A 23,988-nucleotide genomic window follows, 5' to 3' on the forward strand; every position below is an offset into this window, starting at 1 on the left:
TAATGGATACATAAACCATTTTATTATACAAGAACCGCAGCCCAAAACCTGTTACATGGCCGATAGAAAGAAAATACACGGCGCAGGGATAAACATCACACACAGAACATTCAAAAACAAACCATAACTAACTGCAGCTTTATTGCATGTGACGGAGGAAAATGACCTCAAAAGTCGTATTACAACCACAAACAAGGACTAGAGAGGGTAAATGTAGTGTACTTCTAAAAACCATTTCCAACGTGAAGGGTGAACACCAGAAAAACACACTGAAAATGAGAGATTGGCCTATTAAACCTGATCAAACTCCCCAGTTATGACAAATTCAATAATCCCACAGAAGCTGATTAAACATTAAAATCCATTTCTTTTGCACAGCATTAATCCATTTTCCCTTCCAGCTTCATCTCAATAAACCAGGAGTCTTCCCTTTCATTAAAATAAAATGCTGTAAATAGAAAATCTTACCAAAGTTAAAGAAAAACAAATGACACAGTATATGCATAAACACGACACACAATATGCAATGATTAAGATATTGTGATGAAAAGATGAAGTAGCCATATTCAGGATGGGCATTTGACAATAATTCCTTGGTCAACTGCAGGCAAAAATAATTCAATTCAAATCATTAAATCGTTTAATTGCAGTTGTTGTTTTTAAAGCCATTTTCAAGTGGACGAGCAAATCTCTCTCTGCATGTTTTGAACGCCATAGTCGTATTAAGCAGATGAATGCTGCCTGGAGGAGTCATGACTTCCCTTAGCTGTCGTCATGCTGTACTGCTTTACAAAGCAAAATCATTGTCACTACTTAGCAGCGCCTCTGTTGGTGGCAGCAAAGTAGTGCACTCAATTTTGGCTCAACTACTTTATGACAATTAATCAACAATCAATTCCACACAATTGACTGAATTCTCAACAATCATTGAATCCGCTATTCCGCCCATTCCAATTCATTGTTTTCATCATAAAATCTCTTCTCTAGTAAAAACAGGGTGCAAATTCAGCAAACTCATATGCATAAAAGTTTCTTAGCCGTCTTAGTTGACCTGAATGGAGCTTAAATGCAGCCCAACTGGAGTTAATTAGAAATACAAAATGTACAAAGTGAATACAGTATTCATGAAAAGTTAGGTAGGCAGCATTTCTTAACCAGGCGGTATCTTGCCCCAAGCCTTAGGGATCACACTGACAGCATGTCATGAATGTCAGCACCTACGTATAAAGATGATTTTCTTTCATAATATAACGCTTTAATTATTTAGGCACAAATTTAGAGCGGTGTGAATGTGAACGGAGGGGCGAAATATGTATGAAAAATATTCCTGTGAGCCCCAAATAAATGTTCGTAGTCAAAATCTATCTGAACTAAAATGAAAACTAAGACGCATGTAAGTTAGAATAATAATATGAATATATAAAGTTTCTGTCCGTTTCAATCTGCTCAACAAGCGTTCTATTGCAAAAAACATCTGAGAGCGCTTCGGCATCTCTAAATTTTTACTGCGCGCTCATCAACTGCTAACGTGTCGAGGAAAGTGCATTTCAAATCTTAGTCCAGAAGTAAATGGAGGAGCAATATAACATCACAGCACTGCCTTACTGCAAAATAATAATTCTCGCACGGCGCTGTATCAATGCTTTATGTTGTCGTGAATCGCATTCAAAGCTGAGATGGGGAGAATTTAATGCTTGCAAGGGAGCTTCGCCATGATTTTCAGTGGGGCCCGGCCCTGCACAAAACATCATAATTATGGTGCCTGTCACGACTCCTAATCACAAATGTCATAAAAACGACATAACATCCGCCGTAAAGCTCTCGACGTCGCAATGATTCAACACGAATCATTCGGCTACAGACAGTGAACCCAAACCTAAACGCCCGCTCTGTCCAACTGGACCAACGTCTTATGTCTGTCATAAACATGGAGTTGACTTTTTTGTTACTAGGAACAACAAAAGAGCAACAGTTCAGAAGGGGAGAAGAACATTGCATATCAACATGTAGTCTGTGGGGAAAAAGTAGAAGCACGCTAAGAAAAAGGATCCCATCATCTCACGTGCGGGACATCCACTCTGCCGGTTACCATAGTGATGTGTCAGCCAGATCACTGGGAGGGGGAGAAAGCACAGAGAGTGCAAAAGTGAGAGAAACGCACAGTATGGTTGCAAAAGGTTAGACAGAGGGAGTGTCTGAGAAAGGAGAGCGAGGGCTTTAATGATGCTGAAAATTGGCCCGTGACGGCGCTACACCCCCGCAGGTAAATCATTGCTACGGCCTGCTGTCAACTTAGCTGTCCCCTTGTCCTCCCATCGCGTCCCTCCCCCTGCTTCAACTTCTTTTACGAGCACATATTCAAAACTTTCATCTTCCGGCCATACTCACCCTGTCACCATAAATAATTGCTGGCGTTTTGTCTGTGTGCATTAGTGAGCTCAGAATTCATTGTAGAAGTCATTTTTTTCTGTGAGGCCAGATGTGTAAGGTACAATTTAGTGGAGGCACTTAATTCCACCATTTTGGGATTCTTTATTCTTCTGCTTCACTATATATCAATGAGAAATATGTTACTTTTTACTCGGCTGCGTCTCCCCGCTGGTTGGGTTCACTAATTACTTCGCAGAGTAAGGTTGTACACACAAATCAAGTGGCGGGCTCATAAAGTGTGATGCATTGCTCATGTTTAAATCAGACACCGTGACAGCCGGCGTATTTGTAGGCTTGTTCAAAAGAAATGTTCATTTTAATATGGCGTCAATAATGCAAATCTAAATTCTCCCACTTTAAATCCTCAACTGTGCTCCGTTTGTTGCTCTCACCTTCGCTGGCGACGATGCAGGATGACCTTGAGGCTTCTCTAGCTAAGGCAGTAAACTGTATATTTTCTAGGCTGACATCTAAACAGTTGTATAAGTTACCACAACAAATACTTCCAAAGACAACTGTGTGAAGACTGGTGAGAGATTATTACTTGTTATGAACATTAAAAAAGCTCAAAAGTTGTGTTGAAAATTTCAGATATCACTGCACTATTATCGGAGACATTAAGGTACATGTTAAATGCCTATTGTGAAGGATGTTATACCCTGTTATACCCTATAGTACGTACACATAATACACATATAGACTTATTATTATTTTATTTATTATTATTTATTATTACTATTTCTAGACCAATGTTGTTCTCTTTAATTCTACGTCACAACCGATGTACGTTTTTTTTTGGCCGTGCGATTTTTGGCCTTCCCCAAATCGCTGCGTTTTTTTTTTTTTGTTCTTGGTAGTCCACGGAGTCCACAAGTGTGACGTACGAAAAAATGTCCATTTTGCCCAAACCTGTCACCAGAAAAACGTACGAAACACACACGTTGGCCGTACGGATGACGCGCAGAGACGTACGAAAAGTTTGTAATGCAACCTGAAAAAATTTTAAGTGTCTCTAGAATTAGTTTGACATGACAAAGAACCTCTGCGGCCAGTCTGTGCCCAGTCTATGGCTCGAAAATCAGCACGTCACATGTGCACCCTCCGTGCGTTTCTTGCATTTTTTGCACATAGACCGGCCGTAGGATCTCGTACGACCGGTTGTGACCTAGACTTTAGATACATTATAGGTTCCACAATCGTATTTTGAGCCTCAGCCTCATCTTTTTACACTCACTCTGCTCTGATTCATTTACTGATGTATACATGCTGATAAACAAAGCCATTGCTTTCAATCTGTAGGACTTTTTTGTCCCTTAATTGGTTAATTTGGTGATATTTTTTCATGTGTTTTCTATATATTCCTATGAGACAGGTTCTGGATTGTTCTATGGTGGATATTTACTTTATAACCAGCCAGTCCTCGTCTTGTGACGTTTTGTGGTTGCGACACACTCCCATAAATGATTAATACAGTACAAAAAGAAAAAGAGAACTAGTTACATGCACGCCGTGGAAAAAAACACAGCGGAAGAATACATAGTTGCATGTTGAAACACTGAGGAAAGACGGGGTCACTTTTGTTATTTTTCATTAACTCTTTAACTTTGTTTCCCAAGCATGAGGCAGACAGTTCTGATGGCTGTGAGTGACAAAAAGGAAAATGAAAAGTCAAGTGAAATTCGACACAAAATGCTCAAAAATGATGAAATGCATTGGCCGCATGCTTGGTGTAAGCCGCAGCGTAGTGGTCTCATTATTGAGGTTTCCTCCCCCAATAAGCCTGTCTCTCCCTCCCTTGCAACGCCCCTTCCAGTGTGCAAGCCAACCACAGAGAAAAAATAAGGATTTCTTCTCTCTTTGTTGATACTGTGTCATTTAATTCTTGTATTTAATCTTTTCATGATTGTATTTTGTATGTTTGTATGTTGTATGTTTTGTGTACAGGGGCACGGCCAGGAATTCTGGGCCACATGAGAAAAAAATCACATTGGGCCCCACTGGGCAGCTGTGGTCACCTCATCTCTAGGTCCTAACCAGTCTGTGCACTAAAGAAGAACCAAACAATTTCATGCAGATATAAGGGGGTGGTCGGTCAATATGGATGTTTACTTTTTGATCAATGTGGATATTTTACTTTGACTGCCAAAGCCAAGTAAAAACAAAGAGACTGTTTTTGATCGTTTTATGACTATTTGAAAAAATCTGAATTGTGTCGTTCACACTGACATGAAAAAAATCAGATACCGTCACATATGAGCAAAAAAATCGGAATTGACCTGCAATGTCAACATAACCTTAGCCAGAACACACTGGCTAGCTACTAGCTTCACCACACACTCTCCTGCAGCACATCAGCGTCACACTCACAATGCCTCAGACCACTACCAAAAAGGTAAGGCTTCATATTTGAACTGATATCACTGCTGCTGTGCTTTTATATCTAATAACAAATAATCAATAACAAATACATGTGGAATAGAGACGCATACACAATTACACGTGTATTCTTGTTTTAGACAACAGACTTGTGCGCATGCATTCTTTCTTCTACAGTATACTGTGTCACGTCGTTCTGTCAGTGTGTCTGTTTACGGCGCCACATGTATGTATACTTTATGTATTACATTATTTTCACCTATTTTCATCTCATGATCTGACCTGAAAACGTTCACGTGTGGATGTGAATATTTACTGATCGAACACTGTGTGGACGCAATTTCTTTTCAACCCACCAAAAAAACCCAACCCAACAACGTTTTGGCATTTTAATGCATTGTGCTGCAACATATTATTGATATGATGCGTGTGTATGTTATAAGTTGTACCTTAGCACTGTGTCTGCGTGATCAGGAAGCAAAAGTGCCATTTCCTCTCCAGAGCTGTGCCTTCTTCCACATTGAAGTGAATCAGTTTCTTCCTCCTACACACATAAATAGGTTTAATTATGGAGATGACCTATAGAGCAGCAGTCTAATTTCTCCTGAAGATTGTCTATATCAAATGATCCTGGCCGTGTTAAACCAGTGTATTTAGCAGGTGTGGCCGTATACGGCATTTCCAGTGTCACATATAATAAACGGTTCAGCTATCAAGTCTCACTGAATCAGAGCTGTGTGCCAGCGTGTCGGTCCCAGGCTGCCGTGGTGAGGAGAGAGGGGCCGGCTGGCTGATAACCACCGTGCTCCTTTCCATCTCCCGGGTAGATGACGGAGTAGTAGTGAGGAGAAAGAGGCTTGGCGGTCCTTGCTCACACAGGCTGTAGTTTCCCAGAGGTCTCGTTGGACGAAGAGGCTGCAGGGCCTCTGGGTCGTCATCCTCAGACACATCTGACATGTCCGAATAGGCGTCATCAGGTCTAGTACAGGCTAGACGACACAAGCACAAAGCACTGCTCAAGTCAAGCCACACGCAGGCCATGGTGAAAGCTATTTAGTGTTGTCGTTGAATGAAAGTTAACAGTTTTACTGTTCCCATCTGCAGGGTGTTGAGCAGATTAATGTGGCTCCATTCACCTGTGGGAGCAGTGGGGGAAGCGCTCCACTTGGCACTGGCTGCTGTTTCAGTCTTCTGCTCCAACTGACAGATGTACTCCATCAACTCCTGCGGTGGGAAATACAGCCATCATTGCACACGGCGGGGTGGGACTTCCATAATCACAGCTTCAGTAGCTTGCGCTCTCATAACCCCCATATGTCTGCCACATAAAGTGGACACACATACACACACACACACCATACTCAGTATGCCCATACGCCACATTTGCTATTATGTAAACACGCACTTCACAACTACTACTATACATCAAACATTATTCTATTTGAGGGATTTATGATACGCCACAGACTGACTGCCATTGTAGCACATGATGAGTGTTTATATAAACTGGACACTCATTTTAAAAACATTGGCCATGGACACCGTGCAAGCGGTTGGCCAGTGCGATAGCGCTTAGGCAACAACAAATCTGTGCAGGCGCTTTAACAGCAGTAGTGACTGCCCTGAAAAACACTGATTTATATTACTCCATAAACGTTTTATATTGCACAATAACAGCTAAAAAGACAACAACGGACCAAAGATGCCCAACAACTGGGACATTTGCAAGAACAGTATGATTGTGTATGTTATTGCTCCACTTCAGTAACTGAATAGTTGATTAATAGCAATAATGTCGCTATTTGGAGCCTGAGAGTGATACGAACTATTACCTGGACCAAATTTAAGACTGATAATGACTGTAGTTGAATGAAGTAGCAGTTTAATGGGAGTACTAGTCTCAAGAAGAGGCAAAACAACTGCTATTTATTTGTTAATCCATACAAGCCGTTAAGTAGCCTCTGGAGCTTATCAGCTGATTACAAAGAGAACATAAACGGTGCATTAACGATATTCAACAACTGTGGCAACTGGACTACTTGTTACTTTTTTCTCGGAAAGCAGGTGCTCCTTCTCTTTCTGGGCAACCCTCAAGCTGGTCTTCAGCTCCTGGAGCTCCCTGTAGGTTTCACTCAGCTGGATCTGCCGGTGTAATAATAAAAACGGGGCAGGTCAGACTTGTTTCTCAGCACTATATTTGTTCTGCCTAAGTGAACTCCTGCATATTCATTACCTCGTACAAATGCCTCAATTGCATGGGTTTATTTGTTTGTGCCACCTCTGAGGTTTTTCATCCATCGACCTACATTTTTTAACGATGGGTATGTATTTTCCAATGAGGTTCCCATAAAAAATGACTTCCCCCCCAAAATCCTATCTTTAATAATGGCTCCAAACATCTGTTTTGAATGTGATCTGATTTGAATGGCATTTTGTTATCTGTATGCAGGGTCAGACGGTTAACAAAATTAAATTCATCAGTTGAGGTGCGGTTAGCATGTTTGCCTCACAGCCAGGTGGCTCTAAGATTGAATGTGTCTCCAATACCTCTGTGTGGAGTTTGTATGTTTTCTCCAGCCACTTTAGTTTCCTCCCAAAATGAAAAACATGTTAGGTTAATGGGAGATTGACAATAATTAAAATTCAGATTCTTATATCTTGCATTTATGAATTACTATAATTGTTTTTCTTGGATCCAAAAGGAATTATTCACCTCTTGCTGATTAAGCTTGTGGAAGCTGTTCACTCATCAATTTCACAGGTGACAAATGTTGAGTGCTGAGTGTTCTTGTTAATAGGGTCGATTGACAACATGATCACTTATTGGTCTTTCTCACCCGGTTACAATCCTTTTCTCTCCCAAGCTCTACTTCCAACTTCACTCTCTCCATCTTCTCCTCCTGCAGCCTCTCCTCCATCGTCTGCATCTCGACAGTAAGTTTCTCTAGATGCTCGTGGTCCTTCTGCCAAGGCGACGCACAGCAAACGTGACACCGAACAACACAACTGTGACTACAATGTAAATTATCTTCAAAAGTGAGTCCACCCACTGTACCATGGTGATGCCCTGCAGACTTTGCCTCTCCTGAGCCCACTGTGCTCTGCTCTCTCTCAGTGCCAAACTGGAATCTGCAAGCTGGAGGGTAAGTTGGGCGGCCTGAAGGCGGGCCTGATGTAGTTCGGCCTGCCCACGATCTCTCTGGGCTACAGTGGTGCTTAGATCGTTCTTCAGGCCGTCCATGGTACGCTCACTCACGTCCAGACGCTCCTGCAGGCTCTTCATCTCCTTGAGCGTTGCCTCGTTCAATGCCTGACAACAAAGACCACTTGCTTTAGTTACCAATTTGATATACAAAAGAGATTTGCTACAAACATACATCTCACAACTAAAACACTAGTCTTCCACTGATTAATTATTTTCTTTCTATATGCTTTCAAATGCCCCCACTTTCATTTCTACACAGACCTCTTTTCTGTGGGCTGTGGTGAGTTTCTGCGTCAGGGTGTTGATGGTGTTCTGGAGCTGCAGCACACAGGTGTCTCTTTGGGCCAGTGAGTTCCTCAGGCCCTGGAACTCCTTGGACAAACTTCGGAGGTCGCTCTCAGTCTGTTCCAACATGGTCTAATAAAGACGACACAGATACAAATAGTAAGAAATATATAGAAAAAGTGAGCAGTCTTTATATGGCGCAAATAGGCACCTGCAGTATCTTTCTGTCACTCTCCTCTTCTTTCTGCAGAGCTGTGGCCTTTCTTGCTCTTTCCTTCATCCTGCACAAATTTAAAAGAACTTAAAGGGACTGTTTGCAACCATTACGCGGCTGCTTAGAAGGCGCTAACTTTCAAATGTGCTGCAAGCATTATATCTCATCCTCTTCCTGCTCCAAGCATGTAAAACACACCCCACGTAAGACACACACACGTGTATTAGTTGTTTGTTGTCAGCTAAAGATAGCAATTTGGCAAAGTTTTGCTACTAATGTTAACTACCATTAAATGTCTATCATAACAACAGAATGATTGCAAATTATTGATCACTTTTCAGAGACTGCTTTTTTGTGTGTGCATGCGCTACGGACATGTACGTGTCTACGAGACAGCCACGAGTGACAGCCATGAACACGAGTCATCTTATTCAGGACAAATTCAAGTGCCTGATAGTTGTTATTCAGTTGAATTTGTAATTCAGAAAAATACAGCCAAGATACAGTCCCTTTAAGATACTCTTGTGAAGAAAAAAAAAAACCAATAGAGTGAAAAGGAAGAATCATGACGAACCTTTCCAGCTCTGTCTCTCGTTCCACAGCTCTGTGCATCAGAGTTTTCATGTCCTCCTCCAGCTCTCTAATTCGCACTTGGTTGGCCTCTTTCTCTTCCAATAAAGCACTTTTCTCTTGTGTAAGACATTTTCCCAAAGCCATTTCCTCCTAAGAGAACCGGCAACATTAGCGGGACATTTTGCATGGTTGTCACGCTTAAATGTTTCAGATTATCAAACAAATTTTAAATATTAGTCAATGACAACACAACTGAACACAAAATGCAGTTTTTAAATGAAAGTTGTTATTATTAAGGGAGAAAATAAATCTAAACCTGCATGGCTCTGTGTCAAAAAGTGATTACCCCCTAAACCTAATAACCAGTTGGGCCACCCTCAGCAGCAACAACTGCAATCAAGCATTTGCAATAACTTGCAGTGAGTCTCTTAGAGCGCTGTGGAGGAGTTTTGGCCCACTAATGGCTAATATTTAAATTTGTTTGATGATGTGAAAAATTTAAGTGTGACAAACACGCAAAAAAATAAGACATCAGGAAGGGGGCAAACACTTCTTCACACCACTGTATATCCATCCATCCATTTTCTATGCTGCTTTTATCCTCATTAGGGTCGCGGGGGTATGCTGGTGCCTATCCCAGCTGACTTTGGGCGAGAGGCGGGGTACACCCTGGACTGGTCGCCAGCCAATCGCAGACCACTGTACATCAACACTATAAACAAAAACTGCTATTTTTACATTAAATGGTAGCTTTTTAGTTAATGTGGGTACATATAAGTGTTTATTTTCTATATATCTGTACTGCAATGTACTGAACCTCCTGCTTCCTCTCCATCTCCTCAATGCTCTCCTGGCTTCTCTTCAGCTCTTCCTGCAGCCTGCTGATGTCGTTCTCAAGGTCTTTGCGTAATCTGCCCCAGGCCTCCTGTGCCCTGTTGAAATCTGCCCTCTCTTTCTCCTTTTGCCTGCTTGTCGCCTCCTGAATCTGCAGCAGCTCAGTTCGCTCCTGCAGGCATTCCTGCAGTCGGCTCTGAAGAGACACAAAATAAATTGTGACTCAAAAACCTTACTGTTATAAGTCAAGCTATTCAGCGATGTAACCGTCATTGTTACCTGCAACAATTCAGCCCTGGGTATGACAAGCAACATATCTGTGCCTTCCTCCTCATGTGGCTCCTCCTCAAGGGTCACCAGATCCTCCAGAGGCTTTGGTGCGCAGAATGTGAATTTAGAGCTGCGAGAGCAAATTTCCCCTTTGGTGTTGATGTACACAAATTCATACTCTTGGGCACTGGGCTTAGGAAGGTAGGAAGCTATGTAGGAGATGAGGAAAGAAAAAACATTAATTATAAAAATAATTTGCTTAATCTTTATTCATTTTAAGAGCAGTACCTAAAAATCTAAGGTGAAAAGAGAATTAAAACAATTTATTGAAGTAGTTACTTTGCTGAACTTTTACTGAAGTGTGAGTAAAGGTACAGGTCTAAAAATCTACTAAAGTAAAATCATTTGATTGATGAATGATGAGTAATGATTTGATCATACTTTAAAGAGCATATTTGCAAAACAGGTGCTCCTTAATAAAGCAACTCCTTAATAACACCCATCATTCACTACTGTTTCCAGATTGATTTTTTTTGCTTTTATTTATATTTTTCTACTCAGTAATGGATAATATTTAAAATGTAATAAATGCAAAATGTAGAAAAGTGCAACACTTTAAATATAACATGCAAGTAAAAAGTACAAGTACAATTTTACTTTACTTTATTTTACTCAACTTTAAAAGTAAACATACATGCAAAACACTCAATTACAATGACACTAGTACATGCAATCCGTTTCCTTCCATCTTTGCTAAAAATTAATATTTACAAAGATAAAACTTTGTTTTGATTGACACCCACCTATTTTTTAAAATGTAAAACTTGATCGTCATGCAAGGATTTAAAAAAGTATTGTTGTGAAAACGTACGGGAGATGCCAATGCTACTGTTGTTGTACAATCGGGTCACGTGACAATGTTTTGCCAGGCTGAAATGGCAAACCACTAAAAACCTAGTCTGATATGACGCGTGTTGGGTTTTAAAATAACATAAGACTCAAGTACATTATTCGTGACTTTAAAAAAAAAAAACTAAAAAAAAAAAAAACTAAAAAAAATAAGCTACTATATATATAGGGCAATATTGGCGCCAGTTCTGGTTTTGACCACCGGAGGCAGCACCCAAGCCGACAACGCAGGTGAGCCAAATGTCATGGCGTCTCTTGGTCGCTGCTCTATTGCACTCGAACTTGCAACTCCTTTTCAGATTAATCTTACGTACAAACATTACCACCGCCTTTCTTGTCCTGTTTTTGTGTTATCGTTGTTACTAATGAGCTTGCTTTACCATGGTTAAATGTGTGAAATAACCGTGTAAGATAAGAGTTAAGGCTCAGCTAGCAACTAGCTCCGCCAGCTTTGCAAGGCTGAATTAGAAACAGACGTGCTAGCTAAAAGCTAGCCAAAGCTGACTGACTAACGCTAACGTTAGCTCCTGCTAAAACACACTCGATGTAAATTACGTCGAATGTTTTATTAGCAAGCTAAACAACTACAAGAAGTTAATGTTATCTTTGACTCTCATGTTAGTGTTTTGTCTTAAATATTGTTAATTACAAATGATCATTTTATTATACTTCTGTCATCGATGATAGCTAGGTATTGTGGTTAGTGTGGGGTGAAAACAAATACACAGCATGTTGCTGTACTGCAGTGCGAGGCAAACATGAAAAATATGACTCTTATTTTCCTCCCTGGACGTTTTTATGATCAAAAAAATTTAAAAGGCTACTCTTGACGTTTAAAACACATTTTCACAGCCTAAGTTATTATATATTTTGTAGTACGGTTGTACTTTCCAAGGTCTGTGGGTCGATCACAGCTTATGTCTTGACTCAACGTTAAAGCAATCGGGACCAAAGGCACTATTTTCTGGTATAACATTTGCTCTAACTTCTTTAATATTTGGGATAGAAAAGTGAATGAGGTATCAAATTAAATTTCAAGTCATGCTTTATCAGACAGTTAATCACGGACTTGATTTTACATATTTAAAAAACGTACATGCATGGAAGCCATCTTATTTTTTTTCTCTACGTAATCACAATTTATAGTCACATGTCATATTAAAATGTACAAAGCTACCTGGACCACCTCATTTTTGTTACATCTTTTACAGATCTGCATCACTTTTTTGTATTTCTGTCCTAATGCAACCAGTCCGGCCTGCAACAGTGACTCCATCCAAACTGTAAAGTAAGTACAATTATCATTCTAGGACACAGGGTAGTTTAATTCACTGGAACCCCTTTCAAGAAAAAAAAACATGCACCAAAGGAAGGGGGATGGCAAAGCTGAGAGGAAATCATGCGCCAAAGTTTTTTTATGAGCTGTATTGTAATTCACTGCACCACAACATGGGGTTGCACCATTAATGGTAGATGTGTAACGATTCGTTTGAAATAATGTTGCCGATACGATTCAAGGACGTTCATTTACAATAACACAATCTGAAACGACTCAGTAACTTTTAGCCAAAAATTTAACCAGTTTGACTGTGAAATAAATACCTGGATACTGGACAGTACAGGTGAAGTTTCCTAGATTCGGTTGTTTTTGCAAGGGAATCAGGTATAAATTAATTATGAATATAAACAACCAAGTAAACAACAATTAATGGCAAATGCATACATACTTTATTTGAATAAAGTGCAACCAACACTTCAGGTTGAATTAACAATGAATGAATTAACAGGTTGAATTCAATCAAGTCTGTGATTAATTCCATCTGATAAAACATGACTTGAACTTTAATTTGATACCTCATTCACTTCTCCACCGCAAGTATTAAAGAAATTAGAGCAAATTTCATACCGGGAAATAACCGCCCATTGCTTTAACATTAAGACTCGATGTGCTCCAACACTCAGTATAAATCCAGTACAAAGCGTGGCGATGACATCACAGCCAGACTGAATCAAGTTGAGTCGAACATTATGGAATTAATGACACTAGCCAAAGTTCCACTGTGTATTATTCCAGTGGCAAAATTATCTTTACACCCTGATGAGGGATTTAATTTACTACATTTAATGTGAATGCGTAGGAAACTAAAAACAAACAATGAAAGTGAGCCTTTGCTGTTGTACTTTTGTCAGTCAGCATACTACATGTTTCATATGACAGGCTTTGTTTAAAGGTTCAATTCATTAAATACTTAAAAAAAATGTACCATGGTAAATATGACTGCCCCATGTCAGTGTACTTAAGTCCCTGTTGTCTAAGTTTGAGATGTGAGATAATTAAAACATAGTGTAGATGTAAAGGTCGAAGTACAGTATATGCATGCTATTTAAAATGGAGCAACCACAAGTGATGTCATGTAGTACTACAAACACTCAAAAGTAGATGGAAATGGAGAATGGCAGTAAAACCCTCTCGGGTCCCAAAGCACTTTTTTGTTCTAGCAGGTAAATTTGTGCTTGTTTTTTGGTTTTTTTGGTTGTGTTACTCCATATGGCATGATTTTTCCGAAAATGTTTTTTTTCATGAAAAATCAAATCTAAAAAAAAAAAATCTACTCCCAAAAACTACTAATACTAATCAAAAATACCAAACCCGTAAAGATTTTTATTATTTTAACCCTCTAAATGCCCATTTGATTTAATGATGTCACTGTTTTTGCTCAGAAAAATACATACACAATGAGTTATTTTCCATATAATAAATGTTAGTGGGTTGCGATTGGCTGGCGATCAGTCCAGGGTATACCGCGCCTCTCGCCCGAAGTCAGCTGGGATAGGCTCCAGCATACCCGAGGATAAGCGGCATAGAAGATGGATGGATAAATGTTAGTGGGCTGGGGCTCTATGTGAAATATAAGGCTTAACTATACATAAGATTAGTATTACAATTGATTTTGATGCTTTATTTATTGTTATATGCACCAGTTTTCAATGCATTGTAATTAGACAAAGTTAACATGCATTTTCTAATTTCAAGGTTTCATTTTGTTGAAAAATAGTCCAATTTGTCATATTTACTGTATTGGACAAGTTTCACATTGTAGGGGATAGGTGTTTCCTATCGGATTTTGTGATTGTGGTGGATTGCGGTGAGGGGCGGGGCTTGATGACGTAATGGTCCCTGACCACCCAGATGGTCATGAAACATTTGTAAAAAGTCATTATCACCATACTCTATTTAGCGAGTAATCTGAGAACTATAGATACTCCTTTTCAAAAAAGCAACTACCAACAACTCTAGGCTAATGCAGACTCTGCAAAGCATGTAAGACTCACTTTCTATCATCACTGAGCACACTTGGAGCTGCAAGCTCCTCTCTCACTCCTCCCTCCCAACTGCAAAAAAAGACCACATCAAGTAGCGACAGCAGAGCAGGTTGCTTGTACTTCTAAACATATTTGCTTTGCTTTTCATGGTGATGGTGACTTTTTGCGAACGTTTCATGACCATCATGGTCATCACGGACAATTAAGTCATTAGGCCCCGCCCCCCACCGGAACTCACCACAATCACAAAGTCCGGTAGGAAACAATTAACAACAATGTGAAAATTGGCCAAACAGTAAATATGACAAATTGGACAAATTTTAAACAAAATTAAACCCTGAAATTACAAAATTAATGTTTCTATTGTCCAATTACAATGGGTGAAAAATAGTGCTCATAATGGAAGTCAGTAAGAAACACAATCACCTCCAATGTGAAAATTGTCCAATTTGTTCTCAACAGTAAATATGACAAATTGGACTATTTTTCAACAAAATGAAACCTGAAATTAGAAAATGCCTGTTGGTGTGAAAATCAGCATTTACAAAGATGATGCTAGAATGAAACTGTCAGGGAAAAATGCAAGTAATATTGTTTGCAGTGTAAAACGGCACGGCATCTATGCCACTGTAACAAGTATTGTTTTAAGAGTATATATTAGTACAACAGTATCAACCATAAGTGAATATTGTCTTTGTAAGGCAGAATGTAATTGTTGGTGCAGCTCTCAAAGGTTTCGATTGTGCTTATGGATCAAATGAGGTGTCTGGTGAATGTATATTTTATTGTAGTAGTACAGTAACACTTTTAATGTAGCTCTCATCTTGAGCAGCCACCTAATTATCACTTGGCAGAAGCTTTGTTTTTCAAATCATTCTGTACTTGTAAAGATCATCTAATTATGGGATTTTCAATAGAGGAAGCACAAGTACCATGGAACTGAACACAGCAGTTGGCCTCTGTGCCCTCCTCATCGTCAGCCGGGGCTAGTGCCCAAACAAACGTGTGGTAGTCCTTCACTGACGACCATCCCACCTGTTGACAAAAAAACAATAATGCTCACAAAGTAATGTTGCACATATACCCTGAATGTGTGAACAGTACCTTAAAGAGTCCTATCCAGTCATTACTGGCCCAGTTGTGTAGTGAGCTTAGTGTGTAGTGACAATCCACTCTGCTTTGAGGGAAGTAAGTGCAGCCCACGTTTCTAAACTCCACCTTCTCAGATGTTTCCATGGCAACAAAAACAAAGGCACTACTTTGTACCTATAGGAAGGGAAAGGGTTTACAATGTAGTACAGTGCATTTTTTTAGGTTACAAAAAATCTAAACTGACAATCAGTTAATGAGCTCTAAAAAGGCAAGAGGTGACAGCTGAAGGCATGTGTGCGTTTAGTCAGTGTAAGAAGATATCTTCCATTGGGAGCACAACTAAAACCTCAGTGACAGCAGGGTATTTCAGCTACATGACATATGACATATTTGTCACCAGGGCTATTTCAGACTCTTTCGCCATTGTACACCACCACATGTGCAAGTGGTACAAAAGGTTTGGGGCACGCTGTCCATGTGCACTTCAGGAATTATTCACCCACGCTGCTTCAAACATACGTTCCTGACAGAAAAACGTTGTTTTTGTGTGTTGCATGCTACTTTCTCCCAATAATACAATCTGCACTCAATATGACAACACTAGGGCCTATTTTGACCATGACTTATTTCATCTTAAAACAATTCACTTAGTATAATGGCGTTATACATTATAACAAATTCGGCAGCTGAAGAAAAAAAAAATGAATACTGCTCAACATGCTCTAGATGGTGACAGATGTACGTACAGTAGCTACGTCGGTTCACATTACCAAGGTTGAGGCCCAACAACATTAGCTCATGTGGACAACATTTAAAGTACCGCCATACCAGTTCAAATATCACAGACGCAAAGACCAGCGTTAGCTATTTTTCAAATTGTTTGACGAGCATCGCCACTTTGTTAGTCAATGTGCGTGCGTAACAATAACGAACATTTTGGACACAAGCACATCTGCGCAATTATTGTCTCTTCCGTCTCTGGACATCGTCCTCACCTTTAAACCGCCTTCACTTGTCAGTCTGGACCGCTTTATCTGGTACACCAATTACAAGAATAAATTACGAAACACTGACAGTCAAGTCCTGCTACTCAGGGTTGCCCCACGACCCCCAGAAACAAAAACAAAACCCAGCACAAGCGTGACAAGTTTCTTCCGCTGTGTGATTGTGGGAAATGTAGTTCATTATCCCGGTGATGGACGTTTACAATCTGCTCTTGGAACTACAAGGCCCATACTCGCTGCTAAGAAGTGGTGGTCTCGCGGAGTGTAATATGATGCTTGTTAGCGCCTTGCCTTGTTTTGCTGTAGGAAGTCAACTTAGTTTTAGTGTGAGGTATTGAAACGCTAAGCAGGCAACTTAATAACGTTATTCGTGTATGTAGTTAAACCATAATCACATCGACGGGTTGGGCCACGCACGGTTAGGTAGTTTAGAGTAGCCTCTCGCTTTCCAAACCGTGCCAATTTTTCAAAATCTTGAAATAAATATTGCTGTCAACAATTGTGTGGAGACTATGCTCAAAGTATTACGATGTGATATATATTATGATAATATCAATATCATTTAAGTCGTACATTTTTCTTAAAGAACATGTTTACAATGACCAGTAATCTGATCTTCCTGTTAAGCAGCCTTGACAAGATGGTTAACAGCTTTGACCCACGAGAGCACTTTCATTTAACGATACCGCAGCTGCACAGCAGATGGCAGTATACCATTCTGAAAACTCAATACTTTATGAATGAGGCCTCTACATACAGATAAAAAACTTAAAACAATTAATTCGCCTGTTTTAAGTGAGGTCTAAAACTATAGGTGTTTATAAAAGGTTGCTTAACTGAGACTGAACTAGGTTAATTAAAATAATTCTTATTTCTAATGTCTGCTTGGAAATATCCAGCCATCTGACCAGTATGATATTGGGTATCCTACAGTATCTCCAAAACAAGGTACTGTGAAAGTAATGCAAAGGAAAAGAGCTGTTATTAACTTAATAGGTGACTGCATTATTTTTACATTTTTTTTGTCTGCACTTTGTCTCAACCAATATTTTCAATTGCATAACCTCCTCCTAAATGTAATTTCCTTTACAAATATTTCAGAGGGTTTAAATATATTGTACATCCCAACATAGCCATCCTGATGTTCCTGGGACCATGAAATGCTTAAACCAAGCGCATATGAGGAGAAATTACATTTAGAATTAATGTAACACTGCATCAGTAACCTCATCTTAAATAATGTTGGTAATTTATAATCATAGTTATTGGTTCTCATCCATTTTATAGCCTGCTTATTTATCTCTGCTCAACTAGCAGTCAATCCAGTCACATAGTAGGCCTACTTTTACTCCTCCTCAATTAGTAAGCCCAGTTTGACTAATTTAGTCTGCTCAAGACGCTGTAAGGATGCTTCAAGTAATTTTATGTCTATGGACAGTCGATGTTTAGTCCCCATAAATTGTCTTTAAGTGGATTAATAGTGTGCAGACTCCATGTGAGCTAGTGGTACCACTCTGTGCAGTGAGATAATTAAATAGTTTCAACTGCAATGATGAGCCGACTCTGTTGTTGCCTTCCTTTATTGTATTTGTGTGTTTGCTTGATTTTTACTATGTTGTAGCTGTAATGCTGTTTTCTGTTCAGGAGAATTGCCTTGACTTTTAAATGATAAGAAAGTGTGAGTGGTCATTGAATTGTTGAGGCTTCATCGTAATTTGTAGACTGATTGTCCATAGAACGGCGTGCTCTTGTTCTGGCAGCTTGCTGTTATGCCTCCTTTGACTGTCGTAAACACACACACACACACACACACACTTTTAAGCATTAGGTGGACAAAAAAACAGTTTTGGCACAAAAGTGTAAATGCTGTTTATCAGTGGCAACACTATTCAGCACCGATTTAATTCCTCTTGTCTGTTAATTTTATTTTCTTATTTTTATTGTATTTATTTCCAACCTGGCCTGGAATTCCTCTCAATATAAGAAAATGGCGTTGCCCTTGAGTGCTACTGCAGTTTCATTACCTGAGGTGGTCATTCTGAATATAGCTTACCACATGTCTCATTCAAAGGGAATCGCAGGTATGTGTCACTAGCCATAAACTGCACATTGCCTCCAGCTGTAATCAGTTGCCAAGGAAACCTCAAATGAGATTATGACCTTCTGTTGTGTGTAACCATTAGACTTGTCAACATCCAAGAGAAAAACATTAACATTTATATCAGTCAGCAATCTTTTCCCTCATCCTATTGAACTGTTTTGTCTTGATTACTGTTTTGTAGCAACCCCACGTTAGTTCACTCCCACCCGCCCAATCAGGCCATTTACACAATGCTGAGAATTTTTTGTTCAATATTGGCCATTGGTGTGAGTTGAATGACATAATAGGTCAGACCAGTGTGATCATATATTCAAGGAGAGGCAGTAGAAAACAAAGACGAGGAGAAGCAGCAGTGTGCCTCCAAGTAGCTACCAGTGGAGGGAGGGAGGAAATGGAGAAATGGGGGACGTAGGTATTTAGTATGCACGGCCAAGCTGCCCCATCTGCTTAGCGCAGCAGTCCCTGTCGTATAACTGTCTACAGGCCGTGGGCCACATAAAGAATGTCTCAGATTTGATGTAATTCCGCAAAATTAATGACAGCTTTACTCGGTATGGGCCGTGAGGGAATGATTAGTGTTTGATCGTCCATCTGATCAGTTCCCTTGCCTGGGTGCACGGGGGATGCACCACATATATGCCGGCATTCTGCCTGTGGCCACCACACATATACTTATCCCAAAATTCCCTGCTTTGGTTGAATTCCTGTTACCATTTCCTCAGTAGAGACAACTCTGTGACGTGACCCTTCACATAAGAATAAATGCCAAATGATTCCAAATGACTTGCGACTCTACTCTGCCTCTTGCCTGAAGTCAGCTGGGATAGGCTCCAGCATACCCCCACGACCCTAGTGAGGACAAGCGACATAGAAAATGGATGGATGGATGGATGATTCCATATGAATTTGGGTGCCTCTATTTGTGCCATTGTCAGTGCAGATTTTAATCCAGGCTTTGCTGTATTTCAAATGAAAGTGGGGCAACCAGAAGCTAGTTAAGAGAACTCAGAGGTCATACAATGACCTTTTACAAGATATGCTTTACTGCACTTGTGATTGGAATTGGGTATTAGTTTTTAAACGAGATGAGGAATGGATTGGGGATTTGAGAGACGAAATTGATCCACCGAACGCATTGCGGGAGTTGGGCAAATGGAATTCCTCTTCTCCTTTTTAATGCAGCCCCACCTCAGCCGGCCCAACCCCCATCCCTTTCCTCCTCCTGGGTTGGCGCGTTTACAAGCGATTGGGGCATTCTGTTTTACAAGTGAGCCTGGTGCGTCTCGGCGTGCTAGCAACATTAAAATTGAACCCGCCTTATCTGTGCAAAGCATGAGGCTTTACATCAGAGGCTGTCATGCCGCTGCCATGAGGCTCCTGTGAGTTTTTATGTAATGTTGTGCAGTCAAAAACCCAGTGGACATCTAAAGTGAACTGATAGATAGATAAACAAGTGATTGAAGACATGGATGTTAGTTGGTAGAATGCAGTTGGTGGGGGGGAGACAGTCCAACAGTTTACAATTGTTAACAAGGCCAAGTCCAACACGTGACACATGACAGCCAAATCTCATCAGTGCTTGTAAACAGACTGATTGGGTCATAGCGATATTGTGCTGAGTTGCATATGGCATAGCAAATCTCCCATCTGACCATTACAACATTGGTCCAGTACTGAGCACGCAGCGCCCAACTCAGCAAAAGGCTCGGGGAACTTGTGTTTGTGCCAACACAGATTGTTGAACAGACTGGATGGATGCAGTATTTTCTCTAAAATTGTAGGCCATTATAACAAATTACTTGCAAAAACACCATTAGAGTAAACAAAAAACCTCATGCATCTGTTTGATCCTATGCCTGTTCCAATTCATTTGCAATTTGCTTCATTATCCAGGCTCACTTTTCCTCTTCTTCGTCACGCATTCCCATCCATCCAACGCCGTCTTTCCAAATTATTTGAACATGTTCTCTCCCGCCTGGGCCCCCCTCTTGATCGACATGCTCTCATCTCTCTTCTTACTGCCCTCTTTCTCAGCCCCCTCTCACTCCTACCCCAACTGCTTGTCTTTTCTCCCCGTTTTATATTTTTGGCTGAGCAGAGGACCTTTCTTAGTGCAGTGACCTTTCTGGCTTTAAATTAAGCCCCACTGCGGCATGTCTCTCTTCATAGACCGCCAGTTACGAGCCTTCAGAGAACCGCAAAAAAATAATGATTCTGATTAAATGGCCCCCTTTAAAAAGCTCTTCCAAATTCCTTTTTTACATTTTTGTACTTGCATCCCAACTTTCCGGTGGCATTAATATTCACACTAATCAGAAACATCCTAAAGATGAGCCTGCGAGAAGGATGAGACGTACGAACGTGCCTCCTCACGTGTACACACTGTTGCTATTGTAAATGTGTGTTTAAATCAAACGTTTAAATTGATTTACTGGGCTGCTTATACAGTACATATTTGTGACTGCTACTAAATATGATTTTTCAAAGTTAAACCAGTTTGTGGCCTTAAGAAGACACAACTGATTAAAAACATTCTATTATTCATTTAGCTTTAGATGACGATATCAGTATTCCACATCTGCCCAGATTTTACAGCATGATGCCAATGGGCTGGATCTGTGCTAAGAAATGTGATCATTAAGCTCAGTGTCCTGAAGTCTTATGGTACATTCTACAAGCTTTTTAAGTTTGTAATAACCTCATTCAAGCCTTATTGGGTCTCTAGTGCATAATCTGGCCTTACTTGGAAAATGTGCAGCTCAGAAATCAGTAAACATCCATATAAAGCAGAAATACCTCCCAAAAATTTCAAATCTATGTGTTCTCTCTTAAAAGAAAAAAAGGGGGAAAAAAGAAACGTTGTGTCTGCTTCTCAAAACCACAGTCAAACTATGATTCACTGTACCCCAATAAAACCCCAGATAGGGAATCCAACAACTATTACAGAGAATAATCACAGTAATTTGGCATTCTAGTGAGTACCATGGGGAAACAATTATTATATTATATAGTAATTATATATTATATAGTAATATAGTAGTACAGTTATCCTGTGTTTGCAGTGTAGAAGATATCCAACTAAAATGTTGATATTGTATCTGAAGTTTACTGGTGACATGTATGTCTGCATGCGATCTAAAAGAAGACGTGTTGGTGATAATTAGCCTGCTCTGACATGGTGTCATCATATAAAATTAGAGGTTGAGCCAATGACTCCTTTTAAGGTTAAGGTTGTTGTTTATTGTTCTTGTTCTTGCATGCCTGAGCAACCACATATTATCTTTTGCGGCCAAGAACGGTGGTCGGCAAAGTGTGGCCCATAGGCCACTTGCGTCCCATTGTGTTGTTTAATCTGTCCCGTCAGGCATTTGATTTTATTGTACATTAAAGTTAATTGTGTTCATTTTGCTGTTATTCCGTGCAATTGATTCTTTAAAGGAAAACTGCACTTTTTTGGAATTTTGTCAATCATCCACAATCCTTATGTGAAACATGAACACATATTTCTTTCCCTTTTCTGTGTGTTCTAATGAGGGAAAACAAGTTATCATGAGCCAGCTAACAATGCACGTCAGGACTTTAAAGCCCTAAAAAAAACCCCTCAAAAAACACCAACAGTGTGCCATTTGCATAACTGACCTGTATATTAACCAAGCTACAGAAGAATTATATTTCTGGCTGTGTAACACCTCGCTATAGGCGTTGTGAGTGATGCTGAGATGTCACTCACAACCAGCCACTCCCAAGAGGTGCTGGTGCTGCTACTGCGTTGTTAGTTTTGAAAAGTTAACGCTAGATTATAAATTATGCCACGCACGTGTATTGTAGAAGATTGTGACAATAAGCTGAAAAGTACTGACTGCGAAACAAGAACAAGCATATGAACTACGAATAGACAACTGAATTATCTCTAAAGTATTAGCCCACATTACATGTTTTGTTCGTACACGGCTAGATGGACTGTGTATATAGCTGTGATATCAATCACTACGTTCTCCATGTATCACAGTCAATATCATGGTGACTTACTTGATGCACAGTTGTCCGTCTGGTTCAGCTGGTCTGAGGCGTCTTTTCCAGTTTATTTTGGGTAGGTGGAAAAAAGTTCCTGTCACTGCACGGTTTGTTAGTGCTAACAATTCTTCCTTTGATAAGGTCATTAACAAGATAGTAGAACCGCTGACGTACATCAGTAACTTATTATTCCAGACTGGTAAATTTCCAAACAAAATGAAAATAGCTAAAGTAGTTCCAATTTTAAAAAATCGGAGACAAAACATCAATTTACAAACACTCCTCACTCTTCATTCTTGTGAGTTCATTGTCAGTACTCGCCTATTACATATTATTGCAACTAAGTTCAGTTATGTCTATTTCAACTGATTATTATTTATTTACTATTATACTAATTATGTGATTATTATTTATTATGATTGAGGAAAAACCTTGACAATTATGTTACTACATTGCTACATTACCTTATCATTTTCCATTGTATAATTTTCTTATGTATTAAATAGTAAAGACTACATTGGAATACAGGAAGTGAATAAATGTACTGCATTTGGTGTAAAATGGACGAGGGGTAGGATTAAATAAACTTTGTTTTTTCCTACTCCTTTTGGACAGTGGAACTGCAAATTGAACTATGTGATGTATTCCATTGTAACTTGTATTCATGTTCAAAGGAAATTAAACTATTAGCATTACCATTTATTGTCATGCAATGTCTTGGACCAGTGTCCTCCTCGCCATATACACAAAGCCTTTCCATCGATGGTAACGCTGTATGCCACTAGTGCAGCAGAAACAGTCAATTTCTGTCGGCATGGTTTGGCAAGCTCCACATTTACTAAGTCATGCCGGTTCTGACCCTCTCACCCCTCGTCTGCTGCGATGTTTCACTTTGGTTTCTTGTCTGCTCAGCTTCTAAAACCTCTAGCTAATACTCTGTATATTCAGGCTCAAACAGATAAGGTTCTGGTTCCTCATTTGTCCAATGGTAGTCGCCGTCGTAGTCGGCGCCTCTCACAAAGTCTGCCATGATTACTAATAGCACTCACACTCACTCAATGCTACTGTTGTTAATGGAAGTAGCGTTAGTTCCCATCAGTGGGCTGTGTGAAATTAATGCGCCCAGGAAAGAAGTTCTGGTAATGTTTTAAATAATCAAAATACGGCAAGATACTGTAAGTATTACATATTATCATCAATGTACCTGTGAATGCATGATCACAGCATAAAACGATAGAGGTTTTTTAGAGGGCTTCAATAGGTGCCTCCCATGACGTGCAGTGTTAGCTGGCTGCTAGCTCGTTTTCTCTGGTTAGAACGCACAGAAAAGGGAAAGAAATATGTGTTTTACATGAGG

The 23,988-nt window shown here is 39.8% G+C and overlaps 1 protein-coding gene and 1 long non-coding RNA gene across 2 annotated transcripts in view; one reads left to right on the plus strand and one right to left on the minus strand.

Annotated features, from left to right (window-relative positions):
• Positions 1–16,675, minus strand: calcoco1a (calcium binding and coiled-coil domain 1a). The gene is made up of 15 exons (XM_054785350.1): positions 16,508–16,675; positions 15,525–15,686; positions 15,353–15,455; positions 10,197–10,396; positions 9,901–10,113; positions 9,085–9,233; positions 8,508–8,577; positions 8,273–8,428; positions 7,862–8,116; positions 7,644–7,769; positions 6,853–6,948; positions 5,943–6,030; positions 5,530–5,795; positions 5,256–5,350; positions 1–2,113 (listed from the first exon to the last, which is right to left on the minus strand). The coding sequence occupies exons 2-15, from the start codon at positions 15,654–15,656 to the stop codon at positions 2,086–2,088; spliced, it is 1,977 nt and encodes a 658-aa protein (XP_054641325.1). The 5' UTR covers positions 15,657–15,686; positions 16,508–16,675; the 3' UTR covers positions 1–2,085.
• LOC129186769 (uncharacterized) overlaps positions 11,151–23,988 on the plus strand; it is a 17,849-nt gene continuing 5,011 nt past the window's right edge. Inside the window, exons 1-2 of the long non-coding RNA XR_008572293.1 lie at positions 11,151–11,327; positions 12,308–12,384. This is a non-coding gene — a long non-coding RNA (uncharacterized LOC129186769). The remainder of the gene's footprint in view (positions 11,328–12,307; positions 12,385–23,988) is intronic.

Source organism: Dunckerocampus dactyliophorus, chromosome 1 (assembly GCF_027744805.1).
Source record: "Dunckerocampus dactyliophorus isolate RoL2022-P2 chromosome 1, RoL_Ddac_1.1, whole genome shotgun sequence".
NCBI classification, from domain to species: Eukaryota; Metazoa; Chordata; class Actinopteri; order Syngnathiformes; family Syngnathidae; genus Dunckerocampus; species Dunckerocampus dactyliophorus.

Bases quoted from the DNA above. Each gene is read 5' to 3' on its own strand.
- calcoco1a (XM_054785350.1), bottom strand. From the start codon at position 15,656: ATGGAAACATCTGAGAAGGTGGAGTTTAGAAACGTGGGCTGCACTTAC. The intron at 9,234-9,900 runs GTTCAGTACATT...CGGTTCTCTTAG, and splicing joins AGATGGAGAGGAAGCAGGAG to GAGGAAATGGCTTTGGGAAA. The intron at 2,114-5,255 runs GTACAACTTATA...TCCCCCTCCCAG, and splicing joins CACGCAGACACAGTGCTAAG to TGATCTGGCTGACACATCAC.